The sequence below is a fragment of the Zeus faber genome (genome assembly GCF_960531495.2).
Source record: "Zeus faber genome assembly, chromosome: 1".
NCBI lineage: Eukaryota > Metazoa > Chordata > Actinopteri > Zeiformes > Zeidae > Zeus > Zeus faber.
The window spans coordinates 46,276,661-46,293,076 of NC_137193.1; the positions used below are offsets into that span (position 1 = coordinate 46,276,661).

Sequence of the window (16,416 nt, forward strand, 5' to 3'; positions counted from 1 at the left end):
GGAGCGATCAATCAGGGTATTGATTGTCTTCTGAATCTTCTTGTATAATGTTGTTATAATAAATATGAAGAACAAAAACTCTCCTTTGTGGGCTGTTCTTTGTTCTGTTCTCTGCTCGCACAGGGATGGACTGATGATTGTAGCCTTTAACAGGGACAGCTTCGCAACTCTGCCCCCAATCTATTTAAGGGTAATGTATAGTATATGCAAGTTACTACCAAATTAAGACTTTTGGTATTGTATAGTCTATAGTGTACAGTATAAACCTATTAAAGTAGTAAAGTGGAAGTCTTAATTTGGCAGCAGCATGTGTGGACGGAAACCTAAACCTGTGCTGGAGCTGCTGAACTTTAGCTGTTGGTCACAGATACAAATAAGCAAAATGTCCTTTATTTCAATATATTTTATTGTCAAAAAACATTACAATTACTCAAAGAAAAGGTACGGTAAGATCCTGAGACAAAGTAAAAAGCGGTGACATAAAGCCCCTCTGTTTATGTCAAGGCAAAGTTGAAGATGATCTGTTGTGTATTTATATGTGTATTTATATTTACACCGATCAGTCACAACATTACAATAGACATTGACATTGACAGGTGAAGTGAGTAACATTGCTCATCTCGTTACAAGGGGTGGGATGTATTAGGCAGCAAGTGAACAGCCAGTTTTGGAAGCAGGTAAAATGGGCAAGCGTAAGGATCTGAGCCACTTTAGCAAGGACCAAATTGTGATGACTAGACAACTGGGTCAAAGCGTCTCCAAAACGACAGGTCTTGTGGGGTGTTCCCAGTATGCAATGGTTAGTACCTACTAAAAGTGGTCCAAGGAAGGACAACCGGTGAACCGGCAACAGATCATGGGCGCCCAAGTCTAACCTGTCTGGTCGGATTCTACAGAAGAGCTACTGTAGCACAAATTGCTGAAAAACGTAATGTTGGTTATGATAGAAAGGTGTCAGAACACACAGTGCATCACAGCTTGCTGCGTATGGGGCTGTGTAGCCGCAGACTGGTCAGAGTGCCCATGCTGACACTGGTCCACCGCTGAAAGCACCTAGAATGGGCACTTGAGCGTGAGAACTGGACCCTGGAAGAATGGAATAGAAGAAGGTTGCCTGGAGAGTCCGATCCGATGGAGCATCTAAGGGATGTGCTGGAACAAGAGGCGATTAACACCTTTCCTACTGTCAGGAGAAATGCCGTTTATTTTTGGTGCGTAACGTTCAACGTCATGAGCACGTCGGGAAAGGGGCGTGTCATGGTGCCAGTGTGATTGGGAATAGAACAGTAGAGGTGACAGAAACTTAAACAAACAACGACATAAAACATGGATACTCCATCCTGCCGGCGCACCGGTACTTCGGTGGCGGGGAGCGGGGACCATGCCACAGTGTGATCCCCACACTCACAACATTTCATGGTGCCCCATGCGGGAAAAAAGTCAATAACTTCTGATTTTGGATTCTAAATGGGATATGAAATGGTAGAATGATACATGGTGTTCCTGTCTATTTATGTGCCAGCGTCCGGAATTTCAACATGCGTCACATTGTGCAGGTAAAGTGGCTAAAATGAGCGGGTCGACCCAGGTGTCCTGTTCACATCAGAGCCGATTAAAACCCGGGTCTACTGTATGGCTGGGTAATTTGATCTGAGACTGAGACCCGGGCTTTAGTGTCGCTTCCAATGTTGTGGCTGATCGGTGTATATACATGGTGCCAAATAAAATGAAAAGACCAAAAACATTCAAATTCAAAGTCCATTTTAACACAAATCCTATCTGGACACTTTGAGATTGAAATCTAATTCCTGGCTTCCAGTATTTCAGAAAAAAAAGGCATTTGATTGGTTCAAATAGTAATTTAAAGCAGACAATGGCATTCCTGTTATAAGAGGACAGCGATTACTACACTTTATTCACACTCCAAAACAAGAGCAGCTTATAGTATTTTATAGGAGCTTCTTCATCCTGAAGACATTCATTGGCATGTCTAGAAAAATTAGGCATATGCAGAACAGGCATGGACACACATTATGTACAGTTTGTCTTTTCCAAAGTAGGAAAAGAGTCATTTTAGTCATTAAGGCACTAAACACGGAGGGACGGGGACAGGAGGCTTATAGATCTGGCTGTGCTGTGGAGGAAAGCAGAGGAGTATAACAGTATTACTTTGACCACAGAATACAAACTCTATCCAATTATCTGCCACTGCAGTAGATATTCCTTTAGTGATTTATGATGATCCCATACAAACAGAACACAAAAACATGGATATTATGACGAACACAATGTAATGGTCTGCTTTCAAGACTATGTACATGGAAGGGACAGTCTTGGTACTGCTCAGGTTAGGCTCATCGGAGACTATACTTCCCCCTTTATGCCCTATATTTCCAGTAATAAGCGTGTGTGTGTGTGTGTGTGTGTGTGTGTGTGTGTGTGTGTGTGTGTGTGTGTGTGTGTTTGACATGTACGGTCCCCTCAGACTACACAAGTTTTTAGTCGTATACGATTTACACATGTAAGACAATTGGACTGATATCGTGTAGCCTGATGGGGCTACTGCCAAAAAAAAAAGAAAAAGAAAATCCAGCAATTGATATCTTAAAGACTGCCTGGTTTTTCCCCACCGATACATATTCTGTCAGAGCATCGTTTTTTAAAAGACTGCATAATGTGGTCCTGAGATCTTGGTAGAAATCATACAATGCCATGCTGAAAGGGGTTCTATGGCCATGTTTTTCACTTTTCAGTCAGAGGGAAGGATAAGGTTCTAGCACTGCTTCACCTACATTATGGATCAATTGTGCCATCGCTCAGTCAGGAACCTCAAACCTGAGATTGTGTACCAACATGCAGGTTGTACATTCCCAGAAACCCCAAAACATACCTCTGTTGTAGCTGGTCAAAGTTTAAATATGACCGTGTTACCGTTGGTCATTCCATTTGATCTGACATATTGATAACTATTCAGTCGGTCCTGGATTTCTTCTGTTTTGGTTGTAAATTTAGTGGAGCATCATTGAGGGTTTTGTTCTGGTGAAGGTTTCCTTGTGGAGGACTCCTGACTTGAAGTAGTAGAATTTAAGAAGTGTGTTGAAGTCACGGACTTAGGAAGAATTCATTGTCCTATGGATTTAAATCACTGTGAGACTCAAACTTGTTGAACGCGTGTGTCCATCTCTTTAACGGTTTATCATCGAAGCTCTGACATCACTCGCCAAGTGTCTGTGGTCGGTCAGGCGGTGGTTCTGGTAGAAACGGAGGTAGGTTTGCGTAACGACAGCATGCTGAGGAGGTTGGGGGCGGATTGGGGCCAGTTTAGTTTATTTATGTCTTGTTGCCAATGGGGAGAGGAAGTCGATGGATCCATGAGATTCCTGATCAGCCTCAGCAGCCATGTCCCTGGGAAGACAGTGGCATCGGAGTCCAAACTACAGTAACACCCAAACGTCTGGTTTCTCTGAGGTTTGCATGGACTGATGGAAATTCACCTGTGGATCCGGCTGGTAAACAGATGGATGGGTAGATGGATAGATGATAGATAGGCCGTAGATAATAAACAAATAGAATTAAAATAGAAAATTTCCCTATCCCAATATGCAATAAACCAAAAAAGTAACTACAAAATAGAATACACTTTGCAATATACAAGGAACAATTAAATAAACCTAAAAATTAATAAGAAATAAGTAGACGTAAAAATAAACAAGAAACAAAATTGGCAATGTACAAAAAACCTAAAAGATGAACAATAATGCTCTCAATCAACAATTCACACTCACACAATAAGAAATTAACTATGGCAATCCCCCAATAATTGTACTATTCATTGATTAAAAGTCAAAACAGTCAGTCTTCTTCTATTAAAATTATTCCTACTGTCATGGAAAAATATTATAATGAGATACAGTTGGTCATGGTTATTAAGCCCATTCAAGACCCGCTGTTAAGACTAAGATAAGATAAGAAGATAAGACTAAATAGTGAATGGATATTTATATATGATGATTTTCTTCCTCATGCTCACCCTTGTATTTTAGACTCTCTCCCTGAGGCCTGGACGGTGAATCACTGTTTCCTTCTTACCACCTGCTTGAGGTGGAGCTCGCTCTCCGCTGCCACGATGGGAAGCTCGTTCTTCAGGTGGTAGGAGATCAGGTGGCTGATGCTCTCGAACAGCATGTCTTTGGTGCGGACCTGGATGGAGAGGAACAGTGGAGGAGGACAGGGAGCGAGGGAGGGATGATGCTTGGTCAGAGACAGCAGAAGACTTCAATAAAATCCTTTATATTCCAATTCACATTACACAGAATTGGTGTTTTTTAGAAAGTCACGGCAACGAGTTGCTGCAAATCTTTTACAAGGAAAAGCATTTCAGCTTTTTGGGACCGGTTCAATTTTCTACATCAGGAGATTAGAGGTGATTAGATGATTAGTTTACTGATAATATCTATATACAGTATGTCTCAAAGGGCTTTACAAGACCACATTAAATTTTTTTTGTCATTTGTACTTTATTTAATAGTTTACAAATGTGACTGACTTTTGATCGAAAGTAAAACTAAACTGATATTACGGTAAAACCAAATCATCCAAACCAAACTGAAATACCATTAACAGGAACTGAAATTGAATTGACACCGTTCTTTTCTTTTTGTGGATGACAACCAGGAGCCTGAAAGTCATTCCTCCTGCTCCCAATCTGAGCATTATTGTTCATTGTAAATCTTTTTGGCGATGATAAACATTGCCAGCCTTTTTTTAACTTTTATAACAAAAAAACTCTCACCATGTCGTCTCCCTAAACCCCTACCTGCTGGCAGAGACTCCCACACTTTTACTTCCATGTTTTTGTTTCATTCTTTTTTCAAATCTTTTTGCCAGAAATAATTTTTGAAGATTGAACAGTCACTTTACGAGTTGAGATTCATAAAACAACCAAGCTTGTTTGACCTTTGACAATTCAACTTTCATTTATTTTTCTAAAAAATACATTTCTAAAAATACAAACTAACTGAAATAAGTTACAAAGAAAAATCTATTTTTAAATAGAGCTCTAAAACTAAACTGAAACTAAACTGAATATAAGAGTAAATCTAGAAAAAGTAAATAGAGGGGAATTATTAAATAACCTTGCTTTGAATTAAAGCCATTTTCCAGGATTTTTTTCCTGCTTCCCCTGATTTGGAGTGACATAAACCTTTAATGCTAGTTGGATTGTCTTTATGGACTCACCACTCCCTCTGGGTCGACCAGCAGCAGGTGCTTGGGCAGCCCGCAGTGCATGCCCGTCAGGACGTACTGTCCTGGGTTGGTGCTGCTCTCCCGCACCAGGAAGTCTCCGTCCCGCAGCAGCAGCTTCTCCGCCTCGCGCCGGCTCATGCGACCGTGGTACCAGGCCTCCCGGCGGAGCTGCTCCTCGGTGGGGGCCACAGGGGCCCGGCGGCGAGGGGGGCTGGGCCACTGGTCCTCTAGGACCACCACGCCCCCCACGCCTCCTCCGAGGCACTGAGGGACAGAGCCCACAGTCGACCCCACGACTCCCCCGCCGCCGCTGGCCTCATGGAGCTTCAGAGCATCTTCAAAGGGCCCTGTTACCATGACAACAACAACACACAGTTCAAAGACTATTTAATAATTATCTTAGAAAAGTAGCTTAGATAGACAGACAGATAGATAGATAGATAGATAGATAGATAGCTAGATAGATGGATAGATAGATAGATAGATAGATCGATAGATCGATAGATCGATCGATAGATAGATATAGATCGATAGATCGATAGATCGATAGATAGATAGAAATGGGTACTTTATTCATCCCCGAAGGAAAATTGCGATGTAACAACCACTCACACAAACATATATAATAGAAATAAATTCATTATTTTTATATTTTTAACAATATTGTAAGCAATAGCAAGAAAAATAATCCTAAAATAAATGATAACAAGAACAAAAGTCTGCAGCTGCTGAAACAGGCTGTCAGCTGAGCCCACAGTGGAAGTGTTTACAACTATTTAGAGATAAAGAAGTGGTTGTGTCTGTGCACATGAGGTCATTGTTATGTCTCATACTCATGTCGAATATGTCTTTCTTGGGGCTCTCGGGTCCTCGGGCCCCTCTGTGTCCGTCGGGCCCCAGGGCCAGTGAGTCCATGCAGTCCAGACTCCGGGTGTTGACGTACAGATGCTCCTCGTAGTCCCTGCTGCCTGCCGGCTGTCCATCTGCGTGTAGGTAACCGTCTGACGCCGTCCCTGAGGGACAAGTACTCAGACATTTTACTTAAGTAAAAGTACAAATAACTTGACACAAAATGAACCTTTGCATGCATGAGCAGATTAGTGCTCATGTATATTCTGATTATAATTTAAAATAACATAATAGAGGTGGTGTCATGGTCATTTACAAATATATACAAATATAAATATAAATAAATATAAATCTAACACAATCGTTAGAAAGATAAGATAAGAAAGGAATAGATATAAATGTAGTACCTGTACTAAAAGGTGCGGTGTGTAGAGTCTAGTGGCGTCTAAGGATGAGGTTGCAAATTGCAACCCCCTCACCCCTCTCTTTCCAACAACATAGGAGAAGCTACGGTGGCTACAAGCTTAAATTAGCGAACTAATACTAAAAAATTGTATTCTAGGCGTTATGGCTGATAGCAACATAGTCGCTATCAGACATCACTGTATATTCCATTTCTGCAAAGTCCATTCCAATAGATGCCACTAAATTCTACACAATGGTCCTTTAAGCACATTTTTACCCTCTCACCACTATATGTACCTACTAGTGTCACCACTAGATGTCTCACCTGAGCCGCTGCTGGTCTCAGTGTCCCAGTGAAGCTCGTAGCACAGCTGTCCTGAGGAATAGGACACTGGCTCTCTTCTGGCTGGTGAGCATGTCTGCAAAACAAAAAAAAAATAATTATATTTATCTCTAACAGAATGATACGTTTAATGTACATTGTCCCCCACATAATGTTGTTTTGAAGCACTCTTTGAAACTCAAGATACCATGATGTGACAGGAACAAGCTGCAGTGAAATAGGAGTGATTCTTTGCAACCATTAAGCCACGCAGCGGCCAGGGCCTCCGTTGTAATTCTATTTTACACTCTAAATTACTGTGCAGGCACTGTACAGAAACAACATCAGGAACAAACATGAAAATTGACATTGACATCTGTTCATAGCGGAAAAGTCAGAGGTGCATTACATGATTTATTATTAGATATAAGTCATAGACCAAATTATGTTTTAATATACCTTCAATGATGCATTGCACATCAAAATTTCCTTTAATTAGATTAGATTGCATTTTTTGTTCCCTTTCGAAAACGCACCTGCAACCACGAATGAGGGAGGGTAGAGGCGAAAAAAAGGACAAACTAATGTGAATAATGTGACTTGAAGGTAAATCACATTTGTCATCCCTGTTACCTGTGTTGCGGCCTTGCTCTGCGGCTGGGTGTGGATGTGACCCAGGAAGGACCCACTGGGCCTCAGCCTGGAGTCCACCACGCCACCGACGGGCGGCTCCTTCCCGGGGATGCTGTTGTAGTAGTTGTGCTCAGAGGAATCCTCATCGTCTCCCCACAACGGCTCCTCCAGCCTGTGGTTCCTGGGTGAACGGGGGGGGAAAAGTCAAAAGAACCCCAAAAACTACAAGCAAGATGCAGGAAGTCAAGAGAATATTTCTCACGATATGAGGACTGAAACATTACAGGAAATTCTTATTGAAAGTAAGCACACTTAAAATGACCCTACAGTCCAAGGTAATTCAAAGTAATTAGGATTCGGCTGGATTACTGTGTAAATGACTCTGTGATTGTTGTTACAATCAAATTAATAGATACTGAAGCCTCTGCGCCCCATTATAATAAAAATAATTATTAATTATTATTATAATTATTATTATAATTAATAATTATGTTTTTTTTTGTTTGTTTGTTTGTTTTCCAAAAACAACAACTTTGGTTTCTCAGATGGATTTGCGCTTCAGATCAACTTCAGATCAAAAACGATCCTTTGTCGCCGGTGAATTCATGAACCCCCCCTCCCCCCGCTTCTGATGTTGAAAAGCATCAAAATTGAAAGATGGATTTAATGGAAATATGAGAAGAGCAGAGTATCACATCTCCTTCTCATAATCCCGGGAGAAATGAGAGATCTTTGTTTCGGGCCTTTGGTGCCGGAAAATGAAACTGTGCACTTTCTGCAGGATGTGTGCCAGGACACTGGCAACATTTTATTTACCAGCCTGATGGATAGATTAGGTGAGCACTGGAGAGTCTTGTATCTTTCGTTGATGTAAATATTGTTGAATCTTTATTTAATAAAAATACAGATCAAAATTTCTTCTCATTGGTAAAAATGATGGATGTAGGACGTATTCCAGAATACTAAGTAGGATTTTACATTGATATGGAGTAAGTTTTGTGGAGAAAGTTATCATGTGTCCCAGTGTTGTGAAGGCTGAGGAAAAGCATTAGTAGTATAGTAGTAGTAACATTAGTAGTATATAGTAGTAACAGTATATAAACACATGTTTTATGCTATTTCACAGAGGCCGTTGTTTTGAGATGATCCTCAAAATGGAGTGCCCTCAGCTTCAGTACTATGTCAACTGATCTCACCTCTCCATGGACGCCATGGTTTTGGGCGGGCTGTGGAGGTACTGCTTGAACTGCAGCTCGAAGGCTTGGCCGATGGTGCTGATGACACTCTGGGCTAAACCGTCCGAGCACTCCAGGATGTGGCACGCTGCAGGAGACACGGATTAAGACTTTTTGCCGTTTAGAAATCGGAGGAATGAGGGCTACATTTCATGGATCACTCCTTCTAATATAAAAACAAATTCTGTCAAATATCAAAGCAGTGTTATTTTTAAATCGCCATTATTAATCTATCTAAGAGACCACGTTCAATATTAAAATCGAGGGAATAACTAGAACTCGCTTTTTGAGCTGGAAACAAAAATATATGTTCTCTTATGACTCAGATATTAAATGGTGCGGCGCCATCTGCTGGTTGAAATCCACACATAGGTGCAAAGGAGGTTGTTGACGTAATTAGTACTTTTAGTGGCTTTCTACGTCAGAAAATAAAAAGTGTACAAGAAAAAAGAAGAGCAGGGACAGGCCATATTCGGCCTTGACGGAAACTGTGGCCATTTTCGGAATTCACACCCTGCTCAGCACGATTCCTAGCCCACTTCTCTGCATTTTGCCGAATTGTGCTGTGGGTGGAGTGAGGCTCAAACCAAGCAGTGAAATTACTCTTTAAACATAAATATTGCCATTTGATGTATAGTAGATTCAGCTTCAGCTACTTTTCATTTGTAGCCTCTTGGCAGGTGGCAATTTATACATTTATAAATATGCAGTATATGATAGCCAATCCACAATAACAGTCAAAATACACACCACATGTTATAAAATAGACACTGAGGATACAAAGGCGTACACACATGATGTGTGGAAACAGCTGCCTCTTTTTTCACACTGCTTAAGTATTGGTTTCAGAATGAAAAAGGAAAGGATTGTAGAAATCAGTGGCAGAGGAAGTGTCATTGAACCGGTGTTGCACAGTGTTGCTGTTGTTGTCTGGGGTGAAGGAGCAGCCTCAGATACCTCGTTGATTGACCGGATCTTTGGCCACGTATGCAACATAGTCAGGTGTGTCCTGTAAACACAGATGAGGAACAAACTCAAGTGCTGAGGAATTACAGGAATATTACTAAATTAAAGATTTTATTGATTCTTAGGTCATGACTGATGAGAAAGGGATGGCGGTCAAACTGTGACCTGGTCAAAAGTGCAGTCTGCCAAAACAGTTCACTTGAACAACAACATTGCACTCACTGTGTCTCCACCGGAGGCGAAGGAGATGGACTGCATGGGATGGTGGGCGATCACCTGCAGGAGAGATCACCTGACTAATTGTATTCTCTTTAATGCATATTTTTCCTTATCCCAAGACAAGCTTAAGTTGCAAAGGTGAAATCATATTATTATAAATTATATAATTTCTATGTAAAGTGTTATCCAACCTGTCGTGTGGTTGGGATGAGCAAACTCAGGCCCTCGATGGAGATATTAACTGCGATACTCATGCCAGCGAAGCGCAGGTTGCTCTTGCCCATAACAGACTGAAGAGCTTTGTTCAGGATCTGCATGCCAGAGACACAATAAACAATCATGAGTAATAGAAATAAGAATTCACAAAAAGAAAGAATCACAAAAAGTTGTTTTTGTGATTAGTTCCCATAGGATAGAATTATGAACAAAAAGGTTATTATCACATTTACTTTTCAAATAGTCCAGCTTTCTGAAATCCATTGAATTAACCTCTGAATTACCCCCCGCCTGTTACCCCCAGGAGGTTAAATAAATCGAGTTTAAGTCAGATTAACAGGTAAGAAGTGCTATATTTACATTAATTTGACTCAATTTCATGCATAAACTGCACAGAAGAACTAACCTTCTTTCTCCATGCTCCCTTCCCACCGGGCACAGATTCACACAGCCTGTTGATTGCTTCTCTGGTTGGAAAGAAAGAGGTCAAACATGAGAATGGATGGAACCACTTGTTGATCCACGGAGGCAGTTGAAATGAACAGATTATCTTGAAATTGATGCACATTGACGGTGGGCATGAACCAGGAAATTACTTTTCATGTGACTAAAGATATTGCCACCTAATCACAGCATCACAGTTATGGAAAATATTTATTGTAATTAATAACCAAGGTGAACAGCTGCTCTTTGTTCCCTCCCTCCAACTAGGGTCACAGGTCACAGATCCACCACCGTTATAAGGCAACGTTTTCAGCTGCTGTCTTGGGTTAACAGCCAATGACATTGATTGATGTCCTCCACAGTCGGACTGGCCATGGGGCGCACCAGACAAATCCCAGTGGGCCAGTCGCTCTGTGGGCCGCCTGAGCAGCCCATTATACAAAAACAAGAGTGGGGGGGATCAGAGAGATCTGCGTCGCTGGCCTACTTTGATTATACACCAGCCCTCATAATCAAACTGGGCCGACGACACGCATCTCTCTCACCCCAGCACACACACACAATTTCAACAGTCAACCGGAGCTAGTGAACGGGTGGATTCATGACCAAGTTGGTAAAAATGGACAAAAATCTGAGTAAAAAGTGGAAGGGCGGCGCTGAAAAGGCTAGAGATGAATAAATGAAGTCACTTCGAGCTGATGTTACAACTTGCATGCAGATCACAAAGAACTGATATGTTTGCGAGCACGAGCTGCAGCACTGCTGGCGGCACACAACAACATTTGTTTTTCCAAGTTGGGAGGGATTTTTTTTCAAAGGTAGCGCCGCTAGTGTGCTGCTTTACAAGCATTGGAAATATAAATTATCTATAATTTATGGACTAGTGACCTAGTACTAGTTCAAATATATAGAAGCTGGTGTTTCTTCATTTAACTATTACTTTATTGTTTATAAACCAGCAAATACCCTGGCCAGTAGTAATGGTCTGTACCTTAGTAGCAGGCCAAAAAATGTACAGTACTTATTGTATGTTAAATTTTAAGATACTAAGCTCCGGAACTTATCTATTATTCCATCCGGAATAATAGATACATTTTGCTACAATGTTCCAGGATTTTTAACGTAAAAGAACCCCTTCCTTTCACCTGTTGTTTCCGTTGATTTCTTATTATCTATATTATTTTTGCCATTTCTTTATTTAACCTTTTTATTGCCAAGCATTTTAGCTAGAAATAAATGTTTCAACTATTTCTAAGATCGTTGTCTTGTGATATTTTGGTTCTGAGGGATCCCTGAATGAGAGTTACTTAGAGCACACTTTAGGTTATGTTGTGTTGTTTCTTAACCCGCTGACCACAAGCCGTTTGTCTAAAACTTTGTAAACTAAGCTTAGTGTGAATCAGTGGAGTCTATTTATTGCGGCGCTGCACGTGCGACTTAAAGGCCTGATATTGACGGGTTATCGGTTGCTGTACAGCGCCAGAATCTATTTCTGCTTTGCTGCAGACTGTATTATTGTTAAGAGAGAGGAAAGATTCCCCATAGTCGAACTGTAAGAGTGGGAGAGTCCTGCAGTGAGAAAATATTGGACAGCCGGGGCTTGGAGCCAGAGTTCTGTGTTTAGTGAAGTGGACCACTGTAGTCACTGTTCGCCTGTGAAGTCGTCCCCTCTGGGTCGAGAGCGTCACCGAGCTTGAGAGCCTTCAGGGGGCGGAGCTAAAACACCCACTTCCCGATGAGTAAGACTCGCCTTTGACGGTCTTGAATGTGCATAATCCACAGTGCCCTCCCGTGGATTATTTGTTTTAACTCAGTTTGACTAGTACACAATTAAGCTTTGTTGGTTGGATGCAGTGTAATATTGTCAACTTGGATAAAAAGTATAACCCGTCAGGTTAAAACTATTGGATGTTTCAATTAACACAGAATATTGAATGAATTCTGTATTAACCCCGCATATGACTTTACAATGTGATTTACTTTAAGTGTTAGTCTAGTTTAAGATTCCACACATACTTTATACCCTGGTTTCTTTCATGGCTTCAATACCACATCAAACTAAATTCCCTTTTCGTTTGGGATTGATAAAAATTATAATCCAAATGTATTACTTGTGATCAATGTGACAATCAGAAAAATCCAAAAAGGTTCTTTAATTTGTTGTGAGGGATTACTTTAATAACCACGAATTTCTTTAACTATTTAGATATTAATAATTGTTTTTATCCACGAAATTACTTAGATTTTTTTTGATTGATTATTTTTATGATCCAAATCTCTTTAAGCATTTTTTGTTTCACTAGTTTTAATAGTGTAAATTACTTTCATGATTTTTTAACTGATTAATGAATAATCCAAATGTATTTTTCGCTTTGATTCAGCGTTTCTTTTTAACTATTTTTTTTATTCAATCGTTATTAAGGATTCAATCCTATGACAAATTTTCTCTCATGTTCCACTAGTAGAAAATCATTCAATTTATTATTTCAGATTCACGGTGATTAGACTGGCCTGTGGTTAGACTGGCCTGGCTCCAGCCCGTCTCCGCCTACAATAGTGCTCTTCCCCTGCGCCTTCCTCCGGTAAGACAATCATTCAAGTCCGGCGGTGAGGACTTCAGGAACATGCTGCCCGAGCCAAGTTTCAAGAGGCTGCGAAACCTCAGATTAAGATGGCTTTAATCAACGCAACATAAAATCAAAATAAATCATTTATTCTACAGGACCTCCTTGCGTCTCGTGATCTTGACTTCTTGTTTATAACTGAAACCTGGTTGAAATGTGGAGACAACTCGGCCTTGACTGAACCGTGTCCCACGGACTGTGACCTTATCAGTGCGCCTAGGATGTCCGATCGTGGAGGAGGTTAGCATCTGTTATTACCAAACAGCTGCCGCTCCATGGACATCTGTGTTTTCAACACTTTTGAGGCGCTTATTTTCATGATTGGATTGGCTAATCCTCTCTTCTCTGTGTTGATTTCAATCCATCAATCGCACTTTCCAATCTCGCACTCCAATTAGCCACTCTGCTGACAAATTCTCCTCTGTCTTTGCTTAGTAAGGATATGGCTTTCCTGGTCCAGACCAATGATTTAGTCTGCTCCTTTAACAACCTCTGTTTGTCAACCTCAGATTTGGTTGCTCCTTTTAAAAACAAAAAAATACAAACTGTATTTTGTAACATGTCTTTTGTTCTCCAGCCATTCAAAACCATAATGGAAAAGATTGGCTACTACTCTAAGTGTTGCTCTAGCCTTCTCAATTATAGTCCATCCACGTGCTGGAGTTATTCACCCCTTGTGTTTTCAATCCATTTGTTCCGATAGAAGAAGTAACTGTTACCCTGGACAAGTAACAATTCCTGATATCTATTGGTAATGTGGACACATGGCGTATGCACACCAATTATGTTAGATATGCCAATTTACATGTATAATCTGACCAAGACCCATCGAGATGTGCGTGTAAGACAATCAGGAATATATATGTCCGTGACATCGGTTCCAGCTGAGTATAGGATTGTAGGTGGAGCAGAACAATTTTTTACGTCTACATTACCACCGTAGGTACATCTACAGCTTTTAAGTGGTTAAATATCATACATTATAGGTTGTTACTGTTCATTAATACACTATCCTAGCAGAAGAAGCTGTTAAACAAGAATTAACTTAGATCCGTTTGATGGTTCTCCAGATTCGCATGGTACTAGACATAATGAGTGCGGCTCAAGGAGGTGTATGTGCTATGATAGGTGAGTCATGCTGTACATACATTCCTGTCAATGATGTAGAATCAGGAAATTTGTCTTTAGCCATACAAGCTATGAAAGAGTTACGTGATTATTTAATGAGTGATCAAGCTAATACTTGGGACCCTTTTGCTTGGCTAAGAAATGCACTGGGGCCATGGATTTCTACGCTCATAAGGATATTGATACCTGTAGTGGTAGTGTGTTTAATGCTATGTTGCTGTCTAACATGTATAGTACCTATTCTTCGTAAAATGTACCAGCAGATGGGTGGAACCCACCTTTTTAATAACGAACAGGTTGAGACGCTGAGATGCTGAAATATGGAGATGTTTTGTCTAATCATGTTTATCGTTACTTATAGCATTTGTTAGTCATTACGTGCACAATGCATTTCGCTGTTGTCATTATTAAGTGATGACCATTGTATGTATTAGTGAAATCTCTATGTTTGTTTTGTTTATTTCATTATGTGATTCATGATAATTTCCTTCTGTGTGTGTGTTTTCTGGTTAGAATTATAAAATGGCCACACAGGATTTTTCCTCTGTATGACCAGGGGTTTTTGTCCTGTGCATTGTCATAGTATAGTAGATAACCCTGACTGGTCTTTTACTTTCCTTAGCCAAATGTGAGAAGAGAGGTTTGGCCAATTTGAGGTGGAGATATCCTTGAATTATATCTGGAATTGGTTATGAGTTATTTTTGGTAAATTTAGTATTAAATGCGGATATTTATTTTTTTACTAGTAGATTTGAATAAGATAGAATTGAACGATATCTCTGAAGTATAATTGTATTGTATCCAAATTACATTATATGGAATTTAGCATTATTACATTTTTCCTTATGGTGTTGTTCCAGTAGGAACAAGAGGAGGAAATGTTAGAGAAAAATGATTACGATCAACTATTTTGAATGAGGACAAAGGCCTCTACCTCCAAAAGGGGGTTTTAAAACATTTGTGTCTGTCCCCCCAGGAACCCCCCAGAGTTATGTAAAGAGAAATATTTTGCTCCATCAATTCCAATATGAAAGAATCCGATCACACTTGGCCTGTTTACCTTCTATAGAGATGAGGGACACTCGACAGGGGAACCTAAAAGTACATTGTCATGCCGCCTCTGCAGGGTCAAGTTTGCAAGTACCTGTTATTTCCATTGTCTAGGAAGGGGGGGGGGCACCCAGGAAGACAGTTAGGGGGGTGAAGCACCCAGGAAGACAGTTAGGGGGGGGCAGACTCGTCGGAGACCTGACCCAAACCATGTGATATCAGATTGATCCGAGCGCTGCTTTGTAGCAGAACTGAATCTCTCTCTTTATTCTGCAGAATAAATATCTTGAATATTCTCGGTTGTTGTTTTCTTGTAGCGGGCAGATTAACCTCACTGATCTTTGCAGAAGAATTTCCTTCACAGTTTTGGCGTCACAAACCGGATTTGTGTTTGGCTCTGTTGGACCTTTTCGTGCCCAGGCTGTGTGCACAACGGCAGGCAGGAACGGACCGGAAAGACATCCGAGAAGGATTCGTCTGGACATGATTAGCAGATCCAGCAGAAACAACACGAAATTCCCGAACAAATTTAGCTAAATCACCCGCTTTTGATGATTTCCAGGAAGGTTTTTCTGAATATGTCAAAGCACTAACCGCAGTATCTCGAGTTTTGTATTCACAGGTCAAGAACACTGCCCCAGACTGCCCCACACCCGTCATGGTCAGCCCCGGAGACTGGGTCCACATCAAGGTCCACAAACGAAAGTGGCCTGAGCCAAGGTGGACTGGACCTTGGGAGGTAGTGTTGGCCACCTCACATGCAGTAAAGGTCAAAGATAAAACTGGTGCTCTCTGGTACCACCTCTCCCACTGTGTCCCTGCCACCCCACCCGCAAGAACTCTCAGAGAAATGAGGATCCAGCTGAAAGACACAAGCATTCTGTAATTAACCATGTAAAAAAAATAATAATAATAAAAATAATTTTTTGTTTTTTGTTTTTGTTTACCCTAGTAGAAGTCCTGGACCCTACACAGTAAACATATTCTTACCAAGTGGGACCCCAAATATCGTATGACCAGTATATGACAAAGGTCGCAGGCCTATGAAGGACAAATCCTGGCATTCAAAGTTGATTTC

At 40.8% G+C, this 16,416-nt stretch overlaps 1 protein-coding gene across 1 annotated transcript in view; it reads right to left on the reverse strand.

Moving 5' to 3' along the window:
* Nucleotides 1-4,071: 4,071 nt before the first annotated feature.
* Nucleotides 4,072-16,416, reverse strand: part of shc2 (SHC (Src homology 2 domain containing) transforming protein 2) — a gene marked incomplete at both ends in the record, with an annotated part of 31,380 nt that continues 19,035 nt past the window's right edge. The window contains 10 exons of the mRNA XM_080002989.1: nucleotides 4,072-4,200; nucleotides 5,239-5,594; nucleotides 6,081-6,248; nucleotides 6,827-6,920; nucleotides 7,457-7,637; nucleotides 8,653-8,779; nucleotides 9,649-9,700; nucleotides 9,880-9,933; nucleotides 10,068-10,187; nucleotides 10,499-10,559. Of these exons, the coding sequence (XP_079859115.1) occupies nucleotides 4,072-4,200; nucleotides 5,239-5,594; nucleotides 6,081-6,248; nucleotides 6,827-6,920; nucleotides 7,457-7,637; nucleotides 8,653-8,779; nucleotides 9,649-9,700; nucleotides 9,880-9,933; nucleotides 10,068-10,187; nucleotides 10,499-10,559 (1,342 nt within the window). The remainder of the gene's footprint in view (nucleotides 4,201-5,238; nucleotides 5,595-6,080; nucleotides 6,249-6,826; nucleotides 6,921-7,456; nucleotides 7,638-8,652; nucleotides 8,780-9,648; nucleotides 9,701-9,879; nucleotides 9,934-10,067; nucleotides 10,188-10,498; nucleotides 10,560-16,416) is intronic.